Below are 27,471 nucleotides of genomic sequence, written 5' to 3'. Positions count from 1 at the left end.
TTATTTTTGCAACTCACATTTTCGTCAAAAAAAATTGTAAAAATATTCCTAGAGCAGAGACCAGAACTTTAATCGAAAATAGACCGAAGCCTATATTTTCTCATAATTTTTCCAGGTACAAGAGTAATTTCCATTTTTTTAAAGTAGGCGTAATATTTTTTCCAGGCAGTTGAGTACCTAGTTTTTTATTCCTTTCAATCTTACTAACTATTTCTATCAGTAACCGATTTTAGGCGAATAACCAAAGCGTTTTGGTTTTTACCAATTTCCGATTGGTATTTACCAAAACGTTTAGGTGTTGTTGGTTTTAAAAAGTGATGTCATCAATCTACTGTCAAAGTTGTCACCAACATTGGCGGCAAATACCCAACTGCCTAGTAGTTTTTAATTTTTGGTTAAATGGTTATTTGAAATGCCAAAACATCCTTAAAAAAATAATAAAAATAAAGTCTGAATTTAAATACGTTATACTCCATTAGCTGAAGTTCTATTGAAGGCACTTTATTAGAAGGGATATATTTCTCCTTCAAACTTAGAACATTGAAAGGCCTTTCAATGTTCTAAGCCTTCAAAGCAAGAATTATTTCTTGCGTTTCGGAATAAAGTGACTGCCGTAAATATTTTAAAACCAACACGAAATTTTCATTAAAAAAATCGACAACCAGTAAGCACGTAAGTCTTATTCTTGGATTAGCAATATCAGCATTACAAATAGAGTTGCTCATCATGGATAATCAACAAACCAACAAACTTCCAAAACAACAAAACATAGATCCTAAATAATGTCCAAATAAACGAAATTAGAAATTATAGGAACTACAAACACAAGAAATAAATACAAGAGATTAGGAAATGTGAAAAATAAAGTAATTTTTATTTAGAAAGAACTCGTCCATTATCTCAAAGAGACCTACGTAACTAGAGAAAAAATGAAAACTCCAAGTCTCAGTCTCAAAATGTCTTTTTAATTAATCAGGTGGTGACATGTTTCGCTAATAAAGCATCATCAGACCTTTAATTTTGGAGTTTTAATTTTTTCTCTAATTTTTATTTATTATTTACTATTTATAATCAATAAACACTGCTTAAACCAAAACGTTTACACGAAAACCAGTTGTGACGTCAATGTAGTTGTTTGGCGTGTAAAAACCAAGGAAAACCTCGGTAATTACCAATAAATTGTGGTTATCCGCCTAAAATCTGTTAGTATTTAAAATACCAGCGCGGTTGCCACACAACGCTCAGGTCAACGTCACTGTCAGGTGTCATTCAGAATCTTTGACGTACGTCCCGTACAACGTGACATCGTTGCCATATTCTATAACCAGGGATTACTGAGGAAAGGTACATCTGGTGTGATCAAATGCCTTGCTATGTATGCAGTGCTAATTATGTTGCCAAAGATAATAGGCATCAGTTGTTCATTTATCCATATTATTACTGCTCTAAGCATATTTGTAAATATGGTGTGGAATTAAAACTACCACTGACCTACAAGCTATTATGTTACAAGCTCGTGCCGGCATGTTATAATGCTGGACTGTAAAAAGCCAAATCCTAAACATGGAACAACTAATCTGCTGATATGATAATGATCAATGATGCTCTGCAGGAGAAAATAAAATATTTGAAAAAGCTTTAGAGGAAGTGGATCAGAAGAAGCTATGCCTCGCAATCTAACAGTCTTGTCAATGTCCAAGAACTGGTTCAAGAGTACACAGAACGAGAAACTAGGAATTCTTATTTTATAGCCTTCAACTGCCCAGAGACTGTGGAGGATGTTAGCAGCTTAGCATCTGATGTCTTAAGGAAATGCCAGATATTACCATAAGCATTAAAGCCTTTTGACTTGGTAGGTAGACTGAGCATAAGTCTAAGCCAATACGTGTAGTTTGTCCTTCAACCCAAGTTGCCTCAACTGTTATTTTTAGCTCAAAGAAGATTAAAAACATCCCCACTTTCAAGCATCTTCCTGTTATATCAAATGACAAGATTTCCCAGCAGTTGGTACTGAATAGAAAGCTTAGGAGCGGCATGAACGTCTGGAAATCATCTGTAGGTCTGAAAACTGGATTCAACGAACTGTCTTTGATCATGAACTTTTTATAGACTGCTACCAGCTTTATCGTAAGGACAGGATTAATTAGTGTTGATATTGTTAAGTACGCAAATTTTAAAGTGAATGACTAGAATGTGAAGTACCACTTTTGCAAAACCAATTTTTTCCTATTATATCAAGCAGAGGATAGCTGGGAGTTAGTGGTAGGTGCCAGCTTTCTACAGCAAATTTTATGGTACTTTTAGTGAATCGGTACCATTATGTAAGCCATGCAAAAATAAATAAAATTATCGGGGGTGGTACACATCAGAAATCATTAAGGACCTAAAGCCAGTTTACACAAAAAATGGAAAAGAACCATGAAAACCTAAACAAATGCTGGTTATGCATGATTTATTCATCAAACTGATAATTGATAGATACAAGAACTGAGAGATACATTTGGAATCCCAGGTAACTTGAGCTATAATGATACCCACTTATATAATCCAGAGGGAGTTGTAAATGCCTTGGCTCAGTTCTTTGAGAGTGTTTTTGGTGACTCTGTTGAGCACCCAGATTATGAAGATGAAGTTTCGTCCCGAAACTTCAATATTTCAACACTCACAGAACTGGAAGTTTTGAAATCTCTGAAAAAATTAAAGAATAAAGAAACTTCTGAATCTGACAATATATGTACCATGTTTTCTCCTCAGAGACTGTGCTTGTCCTGAGGAGTGGAAGTTTGTGCGCAATAATCTGTCCCATTTTCAAATCAGGTGGCAAAGGTTTGGTCAAGAACTACCGCCCATTTTTAATATTGACCAATGTCTTAATGTTTTTAAAGTGTGTATATATGGCAGCCTTTTTCCTCATGTCGAACATCGTATATCCCAGTCAAAAATTCTATTTTTTTTGAAACGTCGACACGTAGAAAGACCGTAAAATTATTTTTTGCTACTCAAATTGTATTATTTTGGTAAAAAATGTTTCTAGAGACCAGAACTTTAAACTCGAAAAATGGATCGAGACGAATATTTTTTTCATTATTTTTCCGGGCAATTTAATTAATTTTTAACTTTGATCAAGTAGTAATAATTTTTTATTTCTTCCAGACCATTAAAAATATTAAAATTTTTTTTCAGAGTATTTATAGTAATATTTAATTTTTTACAGGCAGTTGGAGTAATTTTTAATTTTTTCCACTTAAACTGTCAAAACAAGATTTTTTATTCCTTTTTGCTACCGAAATTTTATTATTTTCGTCAAAAAATGTAGAAGTATGAAAACACCAAAAATTCTACTAACATTAATGAAAATAAATAATATCCTTATTTAGCAAAAAAAAAAGCTACATTCAATAAAAAAAATGAAAACAAAAGTAAAAAAAAGGACCAAGACATATATTTTCTTATTTCAGGAATTATTTTTTATATCTTGCAGACATATGGAAACATTTTACATTTTTTCCAGGTAGTTGGAGTCATTTTTAATTTTTCCCAAGTAGACGTGGTAATTTTGAGTTTTTTTCCAGACACTTTTTTACCAAAGTAATATTTTTATTATTTTCTCTGGACAGTGATGGTATCGTTTTTCATTTTTTACAAGTAGTTAAAATAATTTTTTTAGTTCCTTTCACTTACATTATCAAAACAAGAGTTTTTATTCATTTTTGCTACCGAATTTTTATTATTTTCGTAAAAAAAAATGTAGAAGTATAAAAACACCAAAAATTCTACTAACTTTAATGAAGAACGGACCAAAACATATATTTTCGTATTTCAGGCGTTATTTTTTATATCTTCCAGACAAATGGAATCATTTTCCATTTTTTCCAGGCAGTTGGAGTAATTTTTTACTTCTTTCAGGCACTATTTTCAATTTTTTTCCAAAAAATTTAAAAAAAATTCCAGGTAGTGACAAAATCGTTTCTTATTTTTTATAAGTAGTTGGAATTATTTTTTATCTCTTCCAGGGATTTGGAATCATTTCTATTTTTTTTCCAGTAGTTGTGGTCATTGCTTATATCTTGCAGGCAATTGGAATCATTTTACATTTTTTTAAAAGTAGTCGCAGTAACTTTTTATTTTAATTCAGGCTATTTATTTAATATTTCTTATATTTTTTTAGAATAACAAGCCTTTTAAAACGTTGAAATGTTGATATACAGATTAGAACTAGTCGACACGTAGAAACAACTTTAAATATTTTTTTGCAACTAAAATATTATAATTTCTGTCCCCGAGAGCCCCAAACTTTAATGAAAAATGGATCGAAGCGTATGAATGAAAGTAAATGTGCTATATTACGTAAGAATAATCTTGTGTACAAGCATCCTACAAGCTAAAAAAACAAAACAAAATACAATCTCAAAAATTGACAAAACAATGAACAAAATTAAACACAGAAGACAAAACTTTTTGAACATACTTGAATTAAAGATAACTAAATAAAACAATAAATTACTAAATAAAGGTAAACTTGATGACAAAACTAGAGAAGAAAAAAGGAAAAAAAAACTTTCCAACATGTCCAAGGTTAAAACCTGTCATTAAAAAAGTCATCCAGGTTATAATATGCCTTAGCCAATAAAAGCGTCTTTAATTCCCTTTTAAATTTCTTAACATTCCATATATGTCTAACACATAGAGGAACATGATTGTAAATTTTTTTACTTATGTAAATTAATGAGTTTTTGGTAAGGGAAGACGTAGGAATAGGTAGGAGAACATCATGTACACGAGGAATCAAATGGCCAGTGTCAGAGGGTAGTTTGGGAATTTTGTGAATAAGAGCAGCTGTTTCCAAGATAAAGAGTGAAAAAAGAGTTTTAGAATTTTTTCAGAAATGAAGAGGGGTTTGCCAGAATCTCTTAACTTAGCAGAACACAGGTATCTAACTGCTTTTTTTTGAATAATAAAGACAATGTTAAGTAGCCTCTTATTGGTTAAACCCCAAAAAGGCAAGCCATACCGAATAAGAGATTCAATAAGTGAAAAGTACACTAAACGTGCAACCACCCCTCCTAGCTCTTGTTTTGCCATTCTTACTGCAAAACATCCAGAAGATAATTTCCCAGCTAAATGTAAAATATGATCTTCAAACCGAAGGCGACTATCAATGGTAATTCCTAGGAACTTGCAGCACTCTTTATTCTGCAAGAGAGAATTTTCGTCAAACATCAGACCCTGAACATCGCACTTAAACTCCATAATAGACGTCTTTCTTACATTAAACACGAGCCTGTTAAAAGCACACCACCCTGGTAAAATCTGAAGGTCTTCAAGGATACAAGTCTTAATATAATCATAATTTTTATTGCTCCATTCAGCAAATCAATCAGCAAACTGACCCACCTTGCCCTGCAGTTTCAATGAACTCAAGTCATCCACATACAGTAAAAATAACAGTGGTCCCACCACTGAACCCTGGGGAACGCCGCATTTTAGGGATCTAGAAGCAGACAAACGCCCAGACACTGTAACCTTCTGAGTACGATTTGATAGATAGGAATCAAGCCATCGCAACGCTACCCCCCTAAAACCATATTTATCGAGCTTAGATAACAGTATTCCATGATCCACACAGTCAAATGCTTTGGATAGATCACAAAACACTGCCGCCGATGACTCTCCAGAATTCAAGGACACATAGACGCTCTCCAAAAAGCTAAAAACAGCATCATGAGTCCCTTTACCGGCTTGAAATCCAAACTGATTTGCAGACAAAATGCCATTATGATGTAAAAAGTACAAAATTCTGCTTTTTGCAAGTTTTTCAACTATCTTAGAGAGGGTACACAAAATAGAAATGGGACGGAAATTACAAGGCTGATCCAAATCTCCACCCTTATGAAGAGGGATAACCACTGCCTCTTTTAAACATGAAGGAAAAATGCCAATATGTAAAGAATTGTTTATGGGAGAAACTAAAGCATTTAAGGCTGAATCAGGCAAAAAGAGTAACAACCTCGAAGATATCCCATCAGCTCCAGATGATTTATGGTTTTTTAGGCGTTTGATTTCATTTTTTACTTCGGTAACATCGACAGGATGAAAGAAAAATGAATGCTCAACCGACACTTGTTGAAGATAGTGTAAGGGATCAATGTTACTACGAATGCCCTTGAGCAAGATATTAGGTATATCACAATAATAGTCGTTTAAAATGTCAGGTCTTAACTCCGGTTCAGATATTTTTCTATGGCAATGTCTAAAATCATTAATAATAAGTGTTGGTCACTCTCTTTGCCTATTTGACGACATATTTAAGCGATCCCTATAATAATTAGATTTTGCTGCTTTAATTGTCTTTCTGAACAGACTACGGTATTTCTGATGATATACAAGGATATTTTCATTTGTGGTATTTTTGCACAATTTAATGAATGAAGCGTAACCCGTATATTTTCCCATTTTTCACTTTAATATCTTAGTAAGTAAATTGATTTTTTAACACAAAGAAGTTTCACCAAACAATTTCCACAAAGTTTTCGTGACTTCACGAAGGGAATAATCGCGTCCTGGCAAAAAACTATACCAAATGCCGTCGAATCGCGGTCCGTCAATGAAAGTTTTTAACAAAACAATTTCCCAAAAGGCGACTCCATTAATCAAAAAGTTCACGAGAACAATTCGACTTCTTTGGCCGTTAGTTTGACGCAAGAACAAGTTTGGGCACGGCAACGGAGTTATATCGATAGCGTTGAATAATTCGTTTAAGGGATTTAATAGTTTTATCGCTTTTTTTTAAGCAAACATCATCTTATAAAGACTGTTGAAATTTAAACAGATTTGCTATTTACTTTCTACACTAAATGCTTGTTCAGTTATTAATTCCAAGCATTTAGGGGAATTTTTCAAAAGATTCCAGGCATTTAAGTCCATTTAAAGTTTCTTCCGGAAAATCACTTCTTGGGTAGCCATAAAAAAATTATTTCAATAGCCTGGATATAAGCATGATTTGGTCTACCTTGGAAGCTTCAAATATCAGGAAAAAATATGCCTGGAAAGTTATATCAAAACCTTAAAGAACTTTGTGCCTGAAAAATTAAAAATAACTTCAAACGTCTGGGGTGTAAAAAATCACCGTAAGTAGGTAATTGTAGTTTTATTTCAGGCATGCGAAGTCTGGAGAGTAGGATAAGTGGGAGATTTAAAATTCTTCAAAATATCGTAATAATTCCAGGATTTTACAGTAATTGGTAAATTTATTCTGAGCGATTAAGGATTTTTTGGGAAATGGTTCCAGGCATCCGGAATAATTTTTCATTTTATTCCAGGCATTTAAAGTCACTTTCAGGTGTCTGAAATTGGAACCATTTTTTAATTATTTCTAGAATTTTTTTTAGAAAAATAATAAAAATTCGATGAAGAAATAAAAAGGCATAAAAACTCTTGTGTCGACGTTTAGACAGTTTAAGCGTCATCTTCAAAAAAATTAAAAGAAGTAAAGAATTATTTAAACTACTTGTAAAAAATCGAGAAACAATTCCATCACTGCCTAGAAAAAATAAAAAAATATTATAAAAACTCGAAGAGAAATGGAAATTATGTCCAATTGCCTGGAAGAAATAAAAAATTACTCCTACTTGATAAAAATCAAAAATCGCTAAAGTTACCTGGAAAAATAATAAAAAAGTATACGTTACGTCCTTTCTTCCAGTTTAATTTAAAGTTCTGTCTCTGGAATTATTTTTAAAATTTTTTACCAAAATAATAAAATTTGAATTGCAGAATAATTATTTATGTGTGTGTAAAATGATGATAAAAAGGGGATTTTACACACGTGTAACATACCGAAGAAAACATCAAAAGACCAAATTATTTTACGCACTAGTTGTGTAAAAAGTGAAACTTTATAAACCCTGGGAAGTGAGTAAAGTGAGTACTTACTACGCAAGGTAGTAGTAGAAAATGGTTATTTATGTAACAAATGTGTAAAATGATCCTTTTTTTATGAATGGGAAATTTGTCGCATAAGCCGTAGGCGAATGTTTCCACGTGTCAAATTTTAGCGTTTTAAAAGTTATCTTCAAAAAATTAGAAAAAAAATTTAAAATTTTTTTTTAGAATGCGTTTTACAATTTTTGACTTGAGGAACTAGGCGGTCAACCGGTATGAAATTGACCGGCAGTTCTTGTCCAAAACTGTGTCATCTGATTTGAAAATGAGACAGATTTTTGCCAATTATCTTTGAGGAAAAAACATGGTACATTGTCAGATTCAGCAGTTTCTTTATTGCTTCATTTTTTCAAAACTTTCAGCCCTGTGAATGTTGATACATTGAAGCTCTGAGACTCCATCTTGATAATCTGGGTACTCAATAGAGTCACCAAAGAACTGAACAAAGGCGTTTACAATTCCTTTTGGATTATCTAAGTGGGTGTCATTATAGGTCAAGGTTCCTGGAGATGTAACGCGTTTTTTCTGTAAAATAAATTTCCAGAATTTCTCCGGATCAGGCATGATGCAATTCTCAGTTTGATGAATAAATCCTGCATAAGCAAACGCAAGCAAAAAAAAAAATACGAGAAAGTCTTCAAATGCCTGGAAGATATAAACAATTATATACGTTGCCTGAACTTTAAGAGCCAAAAATTTATCGATAAATCATGATTGTTTTACTAATCACTTTTCTTATCAAAAGACTTCTAAGGCCAATAAATCATTGCATAAATTAATGGATCTACCCGCATATTAAAATAGCTTAACGAAAACTCGAAAAAAAACTTTACACATGTTTCCGACCCCAATTTCATTCTGTATACGTCGCCCCCGAAGTTTCACCCTATTTGATTCCGATTTGCTGCTGTACATTGAAGTTCTGGAACGCTTAAAACTTTGAGAAGTTTCCGAGTCTATTAGTCCCCACGCCCCGCATGCTACGACTTTACGAAGACGTCGGTGAATTTTTTTTATTTTTTTTGAGGGGGATTAGGGAAACTGGAGTCAAAGATTAGGTATTGGACTGCTTTGAAGTTTATTAGCTGGATTAAAAGTTGATTTTAATTAATATTGTGTTTTGTTTAATAAAGGGTGTTTTTTTTTAGAGGCGGAAAACTTTCATTTGGCAACACGGTTTTTTATGACAGCCGACCTGATAGTTCTGGGTTATTTTTAGAACATATCATATCATGAACAGACTCACGCCGGAGCAACGTTTCCAAATTGTTCAAATTTATTTTGAAAGACATGGTTCTATTCGAGAAACACATCGAGCATTACGTGAGTTTTATGGTGCTCATAATCGTCCTACGCTGCTGTGCAGCATAGTGTTGATAATGATCCAAATGTGTCAATTCGTCGTCGTTCTCAACAAGTACTATGAACTTATGTCCATCCACTTTATGGAAAATTTTGCGGATGGCGAGCATATAAAATTCAACTTGTCCAGGAGTTGAAATCCCAGGATCATCTTTTGCGCCGTACATTAGCTGAATGGGCGGAAGGAAAGATTGCTGTTGATCCACGATTTCATATGAAAATTTTGTGCACTGATGAAGCACACTTTTGGTTAAATGGCTATGTAAACAAGCAGAATTCCCGAATTTGGAGGGATGAGAATCCACGAGCTATTGGCGAAAAACCGTTACATCCAGAAAAACTAACCGTTTGGTGCGCTTTATGGGCCGGTGGAATCATTGGTCCTTATGTCTTCAGAAATGCTGATGGTCAGTCAGAACGTTACAGTAAACGGTGAGCGATACAGAAACATGATAACCTTTTTTGTGCCTCAATTGGAAGCCGTTGCAGGCGTTGCAAAAATGTGGTTTCAGCAGGACGGTCCCACGTGCCCTACAGCGCGCCAAACAATTAATTTACTGCAAGAGACATTCAAGCAATGAATAATTTCAAGGAATGGTTACACTGGCCAGCTCGTTCGTGCGACTTGACGCCATTAGATTATTTTCTTTGGGGCTATGTTAAGTCGCATGTCTACGCTGATAAACCCGAAACCACTTGAGCACTTGGGAGCCAACATACGACGCGTGATTGCCAAAATACAGCCTGCAGTACTGGAAAGAGTGTGTGAAAATTGGACCTCTAGATTACGCCACGTACGCGCCAGCCGTGGGGGTCACATGCCCGAAATCATTTTTAAATATTAATGCCAAAAAAAATTCTTTAATATATAAGCAAATTCGTTCATATCAATAAAATATTTTGTGTTTAATTTCAATTTAAAGTTCTCCGCCTCTAAAAAAAACACCCTTTATAAGGTACTTTATTCGCTGTATTAGGCCCTTTTGCCAGAGCATACAGGGTTAGGAAAAATTACCAGAACGCTCAATTATTTAAAAATATACTCATCAGTATCATTAATTTCCTACAATTGATCAGTTACAAAAGACAAGCTAAATTTCAAGAAACAATTTGTTAAGTTAACTTTAAACAAAAATATATAATAAACCAGGCAAACCGGATATATTTTTAAATAAGTGTTGAAAATGACTCCCGTTTACTAACTGAAAATAACAAACTGATAATTATATAATAAATTAAAATATACATACTGTATATTATATCGTCTGTATATATCCTCGATATGTAGCTTTTAAACAGCCATACATTTTTTACATAAGACGTTTTTTGATTTGATGAAGTTCGGTATATTTTAAGATATTCGACCGTTCTGGTAATCTTTCCTAACCCTGTATAGTTCACTCAACAGTTTCCATTAAAAAAAAAGGTTTTAAAAAAGAGGCTCAAAAAGTCACTTTTTCATTTCGTTTCGCCCATTTATGTAGAACTAAAAGCGTTTTATGAGGACGTTAAAAAAGAGACGACAGTATTCGATTTTGTTGCGCTGCCAAAAGTGATTTTTAGTGAGTAACTCTGAGGGAAAGTACGATTTTACCTGGAAAATAAAAAAAATGGTTTATTCCAGCGTGTGTTTTGGGTTTAATGAAAAATTGATGGAAACCGTTGTAAAATATTACGTTTTGGTATATTGGGATTAGGGATTGGATTACGTTTACCCAAAAATGTTAAAACGATATTTCTCCTAAAGGCAAGAAATCAAAAAAAAAAAGCCCAAGATTATTATTGTTCCATAAACCATGCAACAATATTCCATGAATATTGTCCATTTTATCGAGCAGATAAAAATTATGCTTTACTTCTTTCGAATATTTTTCAATAGTTTTGCACGTCTTCCAAGTATTTAAAGTCAACCCTTATAATCAATAACCTTAACGTTTAACCGAAATAAAACGGGTGGTGACCCAGATCCCCGACGCTAACCCCCCTCAGCCCCCCTATTTCTTCCATTAAATTCCAAAAAACCGGTTGTCATTTATAATACGAAATCTGGAAAATCTTTAATATATAAAATATAGCCAGGCGGGCCAATATCAATTCCTGCTTAATGCGCCGAGCTCGTAATTTCCAGCTGAAAATTATTACTTTATAGTCCGTAAAAATATGTTTTTACTGCGGCAAGTTTAACCCTTATTTAACCGGAGTTACGGCCTGAGGATATATGCCAAAAAAGATGACATTTTATGTGAGGCAGAGTAAGGGTTTTCTAGTTAAAGCTTAAAGAGTTACCAGCCTAATTTCCTACGTTAATCAAATATTTCCAAGCAATGAATATGGTATTTTTTTAATTTAATTAATTATCAGTATTTTTCCAGGTTAATTCTATGATAGGGGCGTAACCATATAATAAATTTAAAGATCACCTTAAATATCCGGAAAATAGCAAAAACAATCCCTTTATTCAAAACATTTCTGTGTTGGCAGGGGCTGTCAGAAAATCCGTTTATGGCTGGGAAAATATTATCCGAGGCATCGCGGGACGGCTCGAGTCATTGTAATCCCACTGGCGAATTGAAAATAAAGCCTCTCCTCAAATATCCAGGCTATTACCCTGGATTAGGGCTATATATCTTGGTGTAATTGGTAATGGGGAATAATGTGTAAGATTTGCGATGGGAAGTGGTGAAACATAAAATGAGCAATTCAGAAGAAGGAATAAGAGCCAATGACGAGGTGAACATTCATTTTTACAAAATAATAGCTGCAGATATATTACTTCCAATGCCTGGAAAAATATAAATAATTATTTCGATTATCTAGGAAAACGCAAAATCAGTCCAACCAGAATAAATTCAACATTCTAGAATAAATAAAATATTACTCCAAGTTTTTAGAGTAAAAGAAAAATTACCCCAAATCTATAGAAACATATAAACTAGTAGAAATAGTACTGACAGAATTAAAAAAAATCAATTGGAAATAAAACATTACTGTAACTGTCTGAAAAAATGAATAATTATTTTAAAGATTCCAAAAAAAAGGGAGAATCTGCTAAAGAAAATAAGAAATAAATCCAACTGCCTTAAAAAAAAATAAAACTCACTCTAGATATTTTCAAAAAGAAAAATACTGCCAAAACATAACTGAAATTATCTGGAATAAGTAGAGCGTTACTCTGTCTGGAACTATTATGAAAACTACTTCTGAAATTCCGGAAAGAAATAAAAAAATTACTTCCAGTGCAAAGAAAATATATACTCAACTATTTTGAAAAATGAATAATTTTTCCAAAAATTTGGAAAAAGAAAAACATATGCCCTAAGCTCCTACAGAAAATAAGAAATAAGTCCAATTGTCTGAAAGAAATATAAAACTGACTTCAACGACCTGCAAGAAATAAAAAATCACTCTAATTGTCAATAGAACGAAAAATCAGTCTAAGCGCTTGCAAAAAAGGTAAAATGACTCCAAATCACTGCTAAAAATTAAGAAATGAGTCTTATTGCTTTAAAACAAATTCCACTGCTTAGAATAAATAAAAAATGACTCCAATTCCTTGGAATAAATAAGGAATGGCTTCAATTGCAAATAATATTTTAACTGTCTGGAGGTGAATAAAATTTATAATCCAACTCGATGGAAAAATATAAAAATCACTTTAACTACCTGGACTTAATTATTTCAATTACAAATAAAATATTACTGTAACTACCTGAAAAAATTAATAATTAATCTAAAAACTCCGAGAAGGGAAAATTAACCTAACGGGAATGAGAAATTAGTCCTACTGCCTGGAGTCACACTCCAACTACCTGCAAAAAAAAAACTAAAAAATTAGCCCAAATGCCTTGAAAAAAATATAAAAACGAAATCAACTTTTGGTTTCACTGAAAATTTTGACATTTCTATCATTATTTATCTATAAAAGCTCGCTATTTATGAATGACAAATACAAATAAAATCATTCACAATTTTAAAATTTAAAAATTAAATTAGAGATCCGTTGAGTGCTCATTTAGTTTAGTCCTTCGATGAATTCTTAAACAGTAGATTTTAATATATCTATTTGTGTTTTTTTAGTTTAATATAAATGTTTTTTAAGCATGCCAAATTTTAATCTGTATGTTATTTTATAAGTTTTAATATTAGGTAGTAAGTATTGTATACGGGAATCAATTAATGTACTAGTAGACACTTTTTAATTATATATTTTTGTATTGCCAAATTTTCTCTAACTATGAAGTGTGTAAGAGTATTTCTATCATTAATAACATGAATAAAGAATAAATACCCGCACAGTGGAAAAGTTACCTTCCAGTCCTTGCAAGATATATTAAATTAATCCAACTGCCTGCAAGAAATATAAAAATCAATTCCAATTATTTGCAAAAAGAAAAAAATTGCCTGGAAGTAACAAAAAATGGAATTGTCTGGAAGAAATTAAACGTTACTCAGTCGAGAAAGAAAAATATAAAAATCACTTTGAATGTGCCTGGAAGAAATAAAAAAAATATAAGTGCAAACAAAACATGACTCTAACTATCTGGAAAAACAAAAAATCAGTCCATGCCCTTGCAAAAAGGTAAAATGACTACATTTCATTGCAAAAAATAAGAAATGAGCCTAATGGCTTGAAAAAAATACAAATTCAAATTGAACTTATTGATTGAAAAATATTATTGGAAAAATAATAAATATCACTACAAATCATAAGAAATTACAAACGACTTCAACTGCCAGGAAGAAGTAAAAAAAAATCAATAATTTAAAATATTATTGTAACTGAAAAAAATAGTAGTTACTTCAAAAACCCTGAGAAGAAAAATAAGCCTTTAAGGAAATAAGAAATTAGCCCAACTGCCTGGCAAAATTATAAAAATCACTTTAAATACCTCTAAATAATTGTCTAAAAAATATATATAAATGAAATCAACTGCCTGGAAGAATTAAATATATACTTTAAGTGCAAGCAAAGTATGACTAACTGTCTTGAAAAATGAATAACCATTCCTAACATTTAAAAAAATGTAACATATTTTCAAGTCCCTACAGAAAATAAGAAATAACTACAAGTACCTGAAAAAGTGTGAAACCGACTTTATAACTGCCTAGAAGAAATAAAAAATAAAATCAACTTATTGGAAGAAATAAAGAATGCCAATAAGACTTCAACTGCCTGAAAAAAAAAATTCAATAATTACTTCAACTAGCTGAAAAAACAAAAAATCAGTCCAACCCCTTGAAAGAAGGAAACCTTATTCCCAGACCTCGTAAGACATAAGAAATTAGTCCTACTGCCTGGAAAAAATATAGAAATTGCTCTAAATGCTACCAAACAACTGTCTTGAAAAAATATAAAAATATAAACTAGAAAAAATAAAAAAATAAGTAATTAATCACTCCAACTATCTGGAAAAAATTTAAAAAATTATTTCACGCTTTTGGAATAAATAAAAAATGAATCCAACTCTATGGAAAAAATAAATATCACTACAATTCAACTGCCTGGAAGAGATAAAAAATGACTTTAATTACAAATAAGACTTTATTCAACTGCTTGGAAAAAATAACTTCAACTATCTGGAAAATAAAAATTACTCTATCTGGAAAAATTAAAAATCTTTCCAATCAGTGTTTGCAAACAGGAAAATTTCATTCCAATTCAGTACAAACAATATGAAATGAGTATAATTGCTTGAAAAAAAAACAAAAACAAATTCAACTGTAAGTCTATGAAAAAATTAAATATCACTACAAATACGTGCACAATAGTAAAATATCCAGGGTGTTACAGAATAAGATGCTGATTCTTAAGGGTTTTAATCCTTAGGCGATTTTAAGAAGAACAGTTTAAATAAAGCTATGTCCTAAAACCCTTAAATCTTGAGCTACAGGGTGTTAAAATCTTAAGGAAAATATCATAATTTTATCATAACCTTAGTAACTTCCTAGATATATATAAAAACATATAAGGAAACACACACCCTTTGAGGATAAGCAGCCATTTTGTGATGTGGGAGACTTTTTTAAAATTTAACTAGTGACATCCGTACCGGAACGTGAACTATAAATATTTTTGAAAAATATTATGTATGCCACTGTTTTTCCGTAAAATAAAAAACTATTTTTATATTTGCCATTTATTTTAGCGCAAATTTGATTTTTTCACTTTTTTTCTTCCGACATGCGATTACCGCGGGAAAAAAATAAAAACAATTTTTTAGTAACAAATTAAATTTATTTATTTTATAATTTATAACCTTATTTTATCATTACAATATATCAACTGTAATTCTGCAAGTCTAGCGGTACTTTGATATTAAATAGCTTTAAAAAATTTCATACAGGGTCTCCCAAATTTGGTTCTAAAGATGACAAAATTGTCGCACTCTGTAGCTCAAAACTTACGGAGTTTAGGACATAGCTTTATTTGATTGTTTTTCTTCTTTAAATCACAGAAGGATTAACATTCTTAAGGATCGGGATCTTATTCTGTAACACCCTGTATAAACGACTTAAACTTAAGAAGTAAAAAATAATTTCAACTCTCAGAATTTTTAAAAGAGAAGTTCGTCAAAGGGTTTTGGAAAATAGGGATACTATTTATCTAGAATTGAATTAGAAAATGCAATTATGACTCAGGATTGATGATTTTTGAACTCTTAATTAGGTTGTCTTTTTTGTTTTGTTAATGCATTTACACGTTTGGGGTTCTTCAAGCTAATTCCTATTTTATTTTAATATTTCCTAAACTATTTTGTTTTTATTTTAGATTTAAAATATTACCCCAAAAATTCTCTTAAATAATAGTAATTAGGATTTAGGTTTATATGTATGAAGTATTGTTTTAATTGATAAAGCATAGATTATATTTATTTTACTTTATTAGATTATTTCGCCATATTATGTACAATATAAATTTGAAAATTAATTTATATGTAAGTTTTAAATATTCTTTCTTATCCTCTTGATCACAAGCTAGCTTTATACAGGGTGTTTAAGAACTATGGGATCAAACTTCTAGGGGTTGTTCAGTGCAACAGTAGAATCCATTTGAGTATAGGAACCCATGTCCGGAAATGTGTCACTGCGCCACTACGGCCCTAAGACGCGTTTAAATTTAGAAAAAATATTAATTACCTAAATAGGATCTGATGCTTTTATTTTTACCTTTTGTATATGATACGCAACAATTGTTCAAAATGTCTTCCTCCAACCTCAATACACCGATTTAAACGCCGCACATGATTTCGGCGGACTACACTAAAAATTTGAACCTCGTTTTGAATAATTTCAAATGCTGCTGTTATTCGTCCAATTAAGTCTAGCTCTGATTCTACTGTAGTTTCGTAGACTAAAGACTTTACATGTACCCACAAGAAAAAATCGAGCGACGTTAAATCGGGTGACCTAGGAGGCCAAGAAACTGCTTCACCTCTCGCAATCCAACGGTGTCCAAACCGCTGAACCAAATACTCGCGTACTTGTACAGCAAAGTGAGCCGGCGCTCCATCATGCTGAAACCACATTTGCTGTCTTACGTTTAGTGGAACATTTTCAAAGAGTTCTGGGGAACTTCCTCCAAGAAACGCAGATAAATAGGTCCTGTTAACCGTTCCGGCAGAAGGTATGGCCCAATTAAATAATCATCAATAATGCCTGCCTATACGTTGACAGACCAACGATTCTGATGTTTTCTTGGAAAAATTGCATAAGGATTTTCTTCGTCCCAAACATGGCTATTCCTACTATTAAAAATACCGTCTCTTGTGAAAGAGGCTTCATCGGTCCACAAAACATATCGTGAAAAATTTGGTTGTGCAATGATGTAATCCAGAAGCCATCGACAAAATTGAACTCTAGGATAATAATCGGCTGCAGTCATACCTTAAACTTTCTGGAAGTGGTAAGGATGGAGTTGTTGCTCGTGTAGTACCTGCCAGACAGAAGCGTTACTCGTATTCATATTTTTAGCGAAGTCACGTGTGCTATTTGATAGTTCGTCGGCAACTCGCTGAAGCAAGATCCAGGATGCTGTCGTTTGGGATAACGTTCATGATACAACCGCGATGCTGCTCGTGCATTGCAGTTTGTTGCTCCGTATGCCAAATGCATATCCGCCAATTCTTGATTGGTAAAGTTTTCCATTAGCAATAAATGTTTAAAAATTGTAAGCTATAAAATGTTTAAACATGACATTGAGAATTGACATTGATAAGCGTTGATTTTAAACAATTGTTGTTATGGTATCATGTACAAAAGGTGAAAATAAATGCAGCAGATCCTATTTAGGTAATTAATGTTTTTTATAAATTTTAACGCGTCTTAGGGCCGTAGTGTCGTAGTGACGCATTTCCGGACATGGGTTCCTATACTCAAATGGATTCTTCTGTTGCACTGAACAACCCCCAGAAGTTTGATCCCATAGTTCTGAAACACCCTGTATAAGGTAACTTTATCAGTACACCTTTTAAGCGTGATTTTATTCAAGGTTATTATATTGTAATTGCAAATAAAATATTACTGCAACGGTGTAAAAAAAGTATATAACATTCTAAAATCTCCGCGAAGGGAAAATGCTCTATAGGAAATAAGAAATTAATCCAACTGCCTGGAAGAAATGAAACGTTACTCTGTCTGGAAAAATATAAAAAACTACCTCTTGTTTTTGGAAGAAATTATTTTAAGTACAAACCAAAGATGCCTTTATCTGTTTGGAAAAACGATTAATGGTTCCCAATATCAGGAAAAAGGAGAAATGATCAGATAAATTGCTTAAAAAATATATAAGGTTATATAATCGCGAGGTGTCATATTTTATATTGTCATTATTATTGTTTTGTAACTATAACTCAATATAACTGAACTATAAAGTTAACGAAAATAAGTAACTATAACTGTTGAAGTAAGAAGTAAAGTTGAAGAAGTACCTTTAGAATAGAAAAAATACTACTAGTCCCTGTAAGATATAAGATATGAATCTAACTGCCTAGGAAAATATAAAAATTACTTGAATTGCCTGGAAGAATTAAAAAATAATTTCATTTTGTCAAATTTGCACTGTCTAAAGGCATTGTAAATTATTCTTAAAGAGGGAAAAATTCCTGCGAATTGATTTAACTGCCTGGAAAACATATACAAATTAATCCAAGTCCCTGGAAGAAACAAAATAAAACGGCATAAAAATTAAAAAAAACAAGTAGAAAACATCTGAACAAATTAAAAAAAAATATTTGACAGCTTTTAGCCCCCCCAAATGTCTGGGATACAATCAAATCCAAAGGTTTCAAGGGTAAGTTTAGTTGGGGTTTAAGCATAATTTAGAAAATTTTATCGCTATGAAAATCCAGTCTCAATCTATCCAACCAGCAATTTTGTTTTAACTTTTGGGACACCGTGTAAAAGTAAAACACCGAAATAAAAGTTTTAAATTTCAGCAGAAATAATTCATTATTTTGATCAGTTAATACTCATACATTTTTTACTCGTTAATATCCAGGGTGTAACATAAATGATGACTTTAATTTTAAGGGGTGATTCCCTGTAGTTTTTTAAGTTAAAAAGTTCATATGTACATGTCCGGAGCCGCTTCATTTTCGAGATACATTTTTAATCGACTTTTTATCTAAAAACCGTTTTTAATTCTTAACTGCTTAATTTTATACAAATAGCAAACGCAGAAAAAATGGTGGGATAAACACAAAACAAATACATTTTAATCAGCGATTCCATGGCAATTAATATATGAAATTTACCACACAAGTAGCATCTTATAAATTAGTTATTGGGAGTTTTTATTTTATTTTTAAATAATAAATATACTGGTAATTTTTCAGGTACTTTTAAAGCATTTTAGTTTTTTTTTATGGAGACCAGAAACGTGCTGAGATATGAATGAAATGATATAAAAACGAAGAACATGATACGCAAAAAAATCAAGAGGCAAAAAGTGGCATTTTTAATTGTTTTATTTGAACAAAACACATTTAGAAAAAAATTTTGGTCCAAATGTGAGAATTCCAAAAAATACCTTATAAAATTATTGTAACTTTATAACTTATAAATTTCAACAAATTCGGTAAACGCGTTTTCTAGAGATTAATGAAAAATGAAAAATTGACTTAAAAAAAAGCTTAACATCCGGTATCTGGAAAATGAACCGTCTCCAGACTTATGTTGATATGAACTTTTTTAATTAAAAATTACAAGGAATCAAAATTGCCAATTGTCTATTCAACTTATACATTTTAATGAAAATTCCCTGTCATAATTATTCTGTATAAAATACAGAAAAACGAAACAAGACATTCATAATTTGTAAAAAAAAAATCTTAAAATTATTATAACTCCTTGAAGTTTTGCCACATTCGTACGATTTCTCTACTAATCTACCTAATATATATTAATACAATTATAAGTTCAAAGGATCATTCCCGTTTAAATTATGCGTAAACTTATCAAATAACACATTCATACATTTGAATGACAAAAGTCCAACGTACCTTGTGAGTATATTGTGTCATAATTTCTCTTCTCAATAAAAAATAAATAAAAACACTGCGTTACATTTCTGAAACGGTCAGCAGCTTTAACCCCATCGTGCACTGGACTCGTAGTAGTTTTAGGAGGCAGCAGTAGAAGACATTCCGTGCTGCTGTCAGCAGAACACTGCTGACTTCTTCGGACCAGTCTGGACGACGCGTCGTGCGCAGAAGGTTTGTGATGGGTAGTCTATCGACCCTTTAGTGGGAAGGAATTGAGTAAAGCAGTCTTGATTTAACTTATAGAGAATTGATTAAACTGAATTAATTCAGATAGATAAAACTGAATAAGGATATTTTACAAATTTTTACCAGTAACACGTTACAAGTTTCAAGGATTTATAGAAATTGTAATGGAAAATTTTAAAAGTGCCTGAAATATATTAAGAACTTCGGTTGTTTGTATTTTTACAAACAATTCAAGTTTATCTTGATTGATTTTTTCTAGTCGTCCTAGTAGTTGAAAAGTGTACAAGCCAATTTTAATTTTGGATTTTATTAGAGTTGATTTGATTTTTGAGTACTTGGAATATGATAAATATATATTCAGTGACTTCTTTAACTGCTTGTAAAAACTTATATTCCAGGCAGTTGACAAGAAAATATAAATTCTATTTTCGATTTTGGAAGGAAAAATGGTCCTCCATTGCCTTTTGCACTACCCAAAGTATAATAGAATTTTTTTTCTTCCAGGCAGTTTATTGACCTGATATTCTTGTCAACTACTTAAATGTAATAAAAATTATTTTGATTTCTTCTTTTTCAACTGCCAAATATATATTGAAGTATGATATATTGCATACTATTTAAAAACGTTTACAAAATGCATTTAATGGCATGAGCTTTTAAGCAAATATACTTACCATTAACACCACGTTGAATTCCAAGCAATACATTATATATTATTATCGTTAAATATATATTTATTTAACGATTTTTTAGTACATTTTTGGTTTTGGTACATTTATCAACCGCATATGGTCAAGGTCTAGTTAATAAACTGTAGAATATACGTATATTATATACGATTCTGTTTACAAAAGGGAGAAAATTTAGGCATTTAAAAAAATTAAACACCTTAAATATTTGATAAAATTGTTCTGAAAATCACTGTTTTTCGTCCATATTATCCAATCTACTAACGCTGTTTTTATACTAATTATTTATATGTAAAGTTATATAAAATTTAAATGAACAGTGTTATTAAATTAAATATTGAATATATATATTATGCAAAAACATTGTTTTTCATCAACACAACCCTTAGCCCCCCACCCACCCCAAACATTTGACCAATAAGAAATTCTTTTGCAAAATCACCGTTTTTTGTCAATAATATCCAATCTAATAGCTCTGGTTTTGTATTAAATATTTACTAATATTTATATATATATTTATATCAAATTTAAATAAACAAACTGTGTTATTAGATTAGATATTAACGACGAAATCAGCTGTTGATCATGCGTATTATTTTGAAAAACATTGATTTTTGAAAACAATTTCTTACTGGTAAGTCGTGTGGGGTGGGTGGGGGGGTAAGGGAAGGGTTAATGAAAAACTGTTTTTTTGCACAAAATAATTGCCTAAGAAAGAAATGCTTTTTAATAAAATTATAGGCGGTAAAAAATCTATAGTTTTTGTATCTATACTTTTCTCACATAACCTTAAGGTTTTCGAGTAAAACGTGACAAATCGTATGAAAGTATCGCTATGAAAATTACAGTAGTTATGCCATATTTTATCGCAAATAAGTGAAAATTTAGTTTTTTTAAGATAACTCATTAAGTTTTGAAAAAATTGATATAACCATTGATTAAACTATAGAAAAATCTGGAAATCGTATCCATTTAAGTTATGCATTTTGACTAAACTGAATCCTAAACCCGACTTATTTCACATTTTACAATATGGACCGATTGACTAACTGCCCCAATAGAGTGTTTCTCTATGCGGTGTCCTCTCTAGAGCCAACAAATTCATTATTGTATGGCACTGGCGATGTCGTATCGACTACATCAAATTCGTATGCAGCCGCGTCTTTGTTATCCATTTTCCCGGATTATGTTCCGGACTGACACCGGAATTTCTAATTTGGCGCCCGTCGCGACGCCACGCTCCCTTCTACGCTATTGTTTCTTCGCATTGAACTTCTTTCTTCGGATTTCTTCATATAGGGAACATACCACTAACGTTCCATCAATGGTTAAGAGTTTCTTTTATTCAGAGGTATTCTAAAGATAGAGAGATTTGAGGGTTAAAACGTCGTCTTCTTGATTTCCGTTCTTAATTTCATATAAGAACGGTTCCTCTAATTTAAAAGCTTTCTTAGTTAGAGGCAATTTTGTCAACCAAGGTCCACAAGCAACCAAAATTAAACACATATTGTAACATCAGAATTTTGAGGCGTGAATATCCCACAAAGACCCTTCCCTAAATCCTCCTAGAATATTCATAAAGTGTTTGTTTGTTTCAAGGTTTCAGCAAATGCGCATATTTTCCATATTTGCTTTACCAGCAGTCCTCTCTTATTAAAACCCATTCATCCCGAAAAAATTGTATGAATGAAATTCCCAAATTAAATGAAAGGATTCGTGCAGGTTCCCAGGAACGTGCTCGGGAATGTTAACTAGGAAAACGTACGGCACCGCTAATTGCTTTAAACAAAAAATAAATCCTACAGGATTACATCTGAAACACTCTAAATTATAGGGTGGCGAAACGAGAGGCATGCTTTTGAAAACATTTTCTTAAATACTTGATTTGTTAAATACTGTTGTGAAGAAAATTAATTTCATTTTATTTATAAGATATTTTATTACAGAATTAAAGCAATTTACCAGAACAATTGGTAAGTAAATAAAAAATCGGCAATTTTTGGAGTAAGTAAGTAAAGTTCACTCTGATAGCATACAAATATATATAGATGCTTCGGAAAATGCTGAAGGTAATGGAGCAGCAAGTTACGTTCCTCCCTTAGACATTAGATATCAATTTCAAATCGATAAACAATGCAGTTAGTTTATTGCTATTAGGGAAGCACTTAATTTTTGTTTAAAATACAAATTCACTAATTTCGTCACTTTGTCTGTATCTCAAGTAATTGAAAATGGATAGAGCCATGTAATATCTTTAAGCGTGCAAAGCGTCTTTAATGAATGTATAGCATTAGCGATTCACATAAGTCTAAGATTTTAAATTGTGCACGATAAAAAGCTAGATCATCGGAAAGTGAAGCAATTAAAGTTTCTATTTCGCAAATATTCTGATTAAAGGTTTTTTCATCGATTTTAAGTTTTTGTATGGTAGAATTAAAATTCTTTATAACAGACGTTGTAACTGAAATTTGTTGTTGCATAAGCCGTTCGATATTTGCCTCATTACTATTGATTTTGTTAATACAGTCATTAAAGTATTGTCCGTCTGATGCATCTAAGTTTCCAGTTATTGCTTTCCAAACAGTTCCGATACCGTCGAATATTCCTCGTTTTTCTCTTAAATTAATATCTTTAGTACCGATGATTAATTCTTGATATTTAACGTTTACGTATTTCGAAATTTGCTTAAGAAGACTAGTATGAGTTTGTATTTCAACAAAAGCTACCATCATTCGATTAGATTTTTCGATTGACATATGGTCAAATAAAGTAAATCCTATATTATGGGAAATTCCGAAATAAATTAGACATATAACTTATCAGAATAAAAATCTAACATTTATATGCGTTAAGGCTCATATATCAGACTCTTCTTCTTTTAGTGATATTGCTATGATATTATTAACCTATAGATACTAAATAGAACAAATTATGGGCAAATGTTTGTAAGGAATCACAAACAAATTACTGTAAGTTAATTAGAAAGATACCTTCCAAATACTGGCATGAAAATCTGAATAATGAGTCCAGGCGTGTTGTAACAACAATTTTCAAAATGAAATTTGGACATTTCTCAGCCCATCTTAATACAGTACATGTTTTACCATCTGATAAATGTATCGTCTGCAACACTATAGATGACTTAAATTGAGTCATTCTAGAGTGTAAAAATTATATTCAAAAAATTGAAGTATAACTATTAAAACTTAAAACAGAATGTGAAGTTGAATGTCCCTTTAATGTTATGCACTTACTAGAGCTCGAGAATATCAAAGTATATACAGTGTGATTCAAAATTGAGTGCAAAGATTTCAATGGCGTATTTACCAGCTAAAAATAAGAACTGTTTTTCATATAAACGTATGTCCTAACTTGCTTTGTTTATTAGATACAGAGTGTACAAGTTTTTTAATAAAATCGTTTTTTATCAATTATTCAAAATCCGTTCGGCCGATTTAAGTAAAATTTGGTGGGCTTATTTGTTGTCATAAAGACCCTGCTTTGGTGGGAATAAAATAAATTTATTAATTCCAGTAGCGTCTCAGGGGGCTACCTACTTGATACTTATAGGTAAAATTATGGTACGCCACCGCTTTTTTGACAATTTAATTTTTTGTTTAGATTAAGGGCTCAATAATGTAACTTTCTTGCCTCTTGAGCTTTTCTCATATCTAGCTTTCGTTTCCAGGAAAAAAAATAAAATCTGTGCCTGGCCCTATTAAAACAAATAATAAATTCGCATCGATTCATTTAATTTCTTCTCAAAATTTAACTTAGCCTAAGTAACAGATACATACAAATGCAGATTTTCATAACAAGAAAAAAAAATTATTAAAAAACTTTTACACTCTGTATCTAGAATACGAAACAAGTTAGGACATATGATTTTATGAAAAAAAATTCTTATTTTTGGCTGGTAAATACGCCTTTGAAATCTTTGCACTCAATTTTGAATCACCCTGTATGGCTCTAATTGACTTTTTAAACTAAATAGGACTTAGTATTTAAATAAAGTGTTTCCATAGTGACCGCAGTGGCTTGAAGAGTGACCCTAAAATATTTAGTATAAGAAACAAAAAAAAAATATTCATACAATTAATGCACGTTGTATTTGAGTCATAAAAGACACATAAACCTTGTCCCTAATAAAACCTATCATTGTAAAACGTAAGCCTTATCATTATTTCAAATGCAGAAAAATATAAAATAAGTATGAATAGAACATACTAAATTTGTTAAATTTATAAAAAAAAAATGCAACTGCAAATCAAAATTATCGGCAATTTGACACCAGAAAATCATTAGACAAATTTTGTTATGCATTTATTGCTTGCACAGAAAATAATTTTTTACACATCTAATTAATATAGTCAACCTATTAGGTAGTAAATTGTCATTGTCCATAAAAAACCAACCAAAATATTTCGAAAGAACAATAGTCGATTTTAATAGAATGAAAAAAAAATAACATGATTGAACCTTCTAAGTTTTATTTAATTATATTTAGCATGTAAACACTCAATATATTATTTATGTGAGATCGCCTTAATTTGGTCTCATTTTTGGCGTTAAACTTCGATGAAATATTAATATATTCCAAAAAGTGTTTATCCTATAATTTTTTAAAAACTACATCCGTCAAATATCTTTGCAGCATATCGACAGGTATTGCTGCAATCTCATGTTATCATCCGTTACGAATCTGTTGTTTAAGGGTAGATCCGATGTGATCCGATGAACAGTTTTGTCTTTAGGTAGCTCTACAAAAAAAGTCGCAGACAGTTAAGTCGGGGGATCGACGTGGCCAACCGATATCTCCGTTTTGAGAAACGATACATCGGAGGAACACAACGTTTAAAGGATTCATTAAAATTTCAGTGAAGCAAACGAGGGTTTTTCTTGGCCCTAGTTTCCGTTTATTACCTGTGCCTTATCATTCATTCACAAGTTGTTTGGTGTGTCACTTGGTTGTCATTTTGCTCCAGTCTGGCAAGCATAGTCTCACAAAATGGGATAAGTTATTGATAATCACCAGAATTAAGAGACTGCACGACTTGTATTTTGTAGGGGTGATATACAAGATTCTTGAAACCCAGAAAGACTTTTAAGGAAGTTCTGACGAAAAGAACGAAAGAAGAATTATCTGAAAAAAATGCTGTTCAATCAGTGGCAATCTCGTTTAAAAATATCGTTTTTCAATCATACAATTTTGCCAAAATCGTGTCAGGAATATACATAGGGGCGCAGAAAAAGTTGTCAGAAAAACGTGATAAAGAAATACCTTACATTCCTTGTCAAGCACGAATACTTTTGTCGAAACAGCATGCAGTGCAAGTGTATTAATTACAGAATTTTTCAATGTTTTAGAATCTTAGCTAGATAGCATTGGGAATTCATTACAATTGAAAACCTTGTCAAAAGCACGATTGATTTCTAGAGCTAAATCGCTCAAAGCAGCGTGGATTTCTCTGAAAGGTATTGTCGATGTTCTAAAAAAAAATTTCAGGATATTTTGATAGCAAAACACGTATGTACTTCTGCTACTGGCCTGCTCAAGAGGATTATAGATTTTAACTTTGTACGTTCCTTATATTTTTGTAAAATTTAACGGAAATCTTAGAATTGGAAGAATTGAACGTCATCAATGCTGTTTTCTTAGTTAAAAGTACTTCAGCGTCATTCGAATAAATGGATGATAACATTGAAATCAATGCATTGGTTAACAGCTCAGTTTTATTCTCAAACAAATTAGAGGTTAGTCCAGTTGAGTCAATAATATTAGAGTCTTCATTTTTCAAATAAGAACCATAATGCTTACTAGCTGAAACTCTTCTCGAATCAGGATCAATGTTCAAATTGTGGATATATTTCCAAAATAGATATGAGCTGTTATCCCCCTGACGTACAAATTTGTTTGTTATATCATGACTGCTCCGGTGAGGTCAGCTTCCTGTAAACCCTCTTTTAGCGAAAGCTATGAACTTAGTCCTAAATCATTTACGGACAACAGTAGTGGATGATCGCTTCAATTCGTTAATGCTGCTTCATTCTGCAGGAGTAAAGTGCAAGACTTGCGTGCAATCGTTGGGAAATGATCGGTTTTGACATAGCGCAGAATGAGAATCTCAAGCAGATAGTTCTATTGATAAAAACCATCTCGAATTATTATCTGATAATCGCTTCGTACCTTTTTACTCCTTTTCCCAAAATATTGTATGTTATTTGTTGTGGTTAGAGTCATAGATAACACTAAACATTTAGTCGCATACAGATGTTATATATTCATTTCTCAATGTTGATCAAATAAAATTGTATGATAAAACACGAGCAAACAAATTTTGCTCTTATTCTACCACGAAGTCGGCATTTTCATTTAAATCATTCCCATACGATTGACACCTTCGGTACGCCCCTGGTTTTCTTTTTAGATTCAACAAAATACTGTTGATGTCATTTTTGTCACGGTTCCATGGTTAATACAGAATACTTCCTCTGCATTATAACAAATAGTACAGGTGGATAGAACACACGAGGGTAGAGCAGGGGTTTTGGCATATATCAAAAATTCTATTCCATGTCATAAATTCAATGTTTATTCCCGGAAGGTGATGTTTTTGAGTCTTTTTTTATAAACTTGAAAATACACCGATATATGTATAATTTATTTGTCAACAAGTTAAAGGTCTCTAGACCTATTTTCAATCAATTGGACGACTCCAATAAGTATACTGCAGTTTTTCCTAGTGAAGACA

At 31.8% G+C, this 27,471-nt stretch overlaps 1 protein-coding gene across 1 annotated transcript in view; it reads right to left on the bottom strand.

Annotated features, from left to right (window-relative positions):
- The window catches only part of LOC126742697 (facilitated trehalose transporter Tret1-like), a 38,540-nt gene extending 11,169 nt beyond the window's left edge, over positions 1 to 27,371 (bottom strand). Inside the window, exons 1-2 of the mRNA XM_050449463.1 lie at positions 26,538 to 27,371; positions 19,803 to 20,040 (exon numbers count right to left, since the gene is read on the bottom strand). Coding sequence (XP_050305420.1) covers positions 19,803 to 19,823 — 21 coding nt within the window. The 5' untranslated portion in view covers positions 19,824 to 20,040; positions 26,538 to 27,371. The remainder of the gene's footprint in view (positions 1 to 19,802; positions 20,041 to 26,537) is intronic.
- Positions 27,372 to 27,471: the final 100 nt, after the last annotated feature.

This window comes from Anthonomus grandis, chromosome 12 (genome assembly GCF_022605725.1).
Source record: "Anthonomus grandis grandis chromosome 12, icAntGran1.3, whole genome shotgun sequence".
Taxonomy (NCBI): domain Eukaryota; kingdom Metazoa; phylum Arthropoda; class Insecta; order Coleoptera; family Curculionidae; genus Anthonomus; species Anthonomus grandis.
Note: the sequence above shows the minus strand (reverse complement) of the source record. Positions and strands in the feature narration are given on the sequence as shown.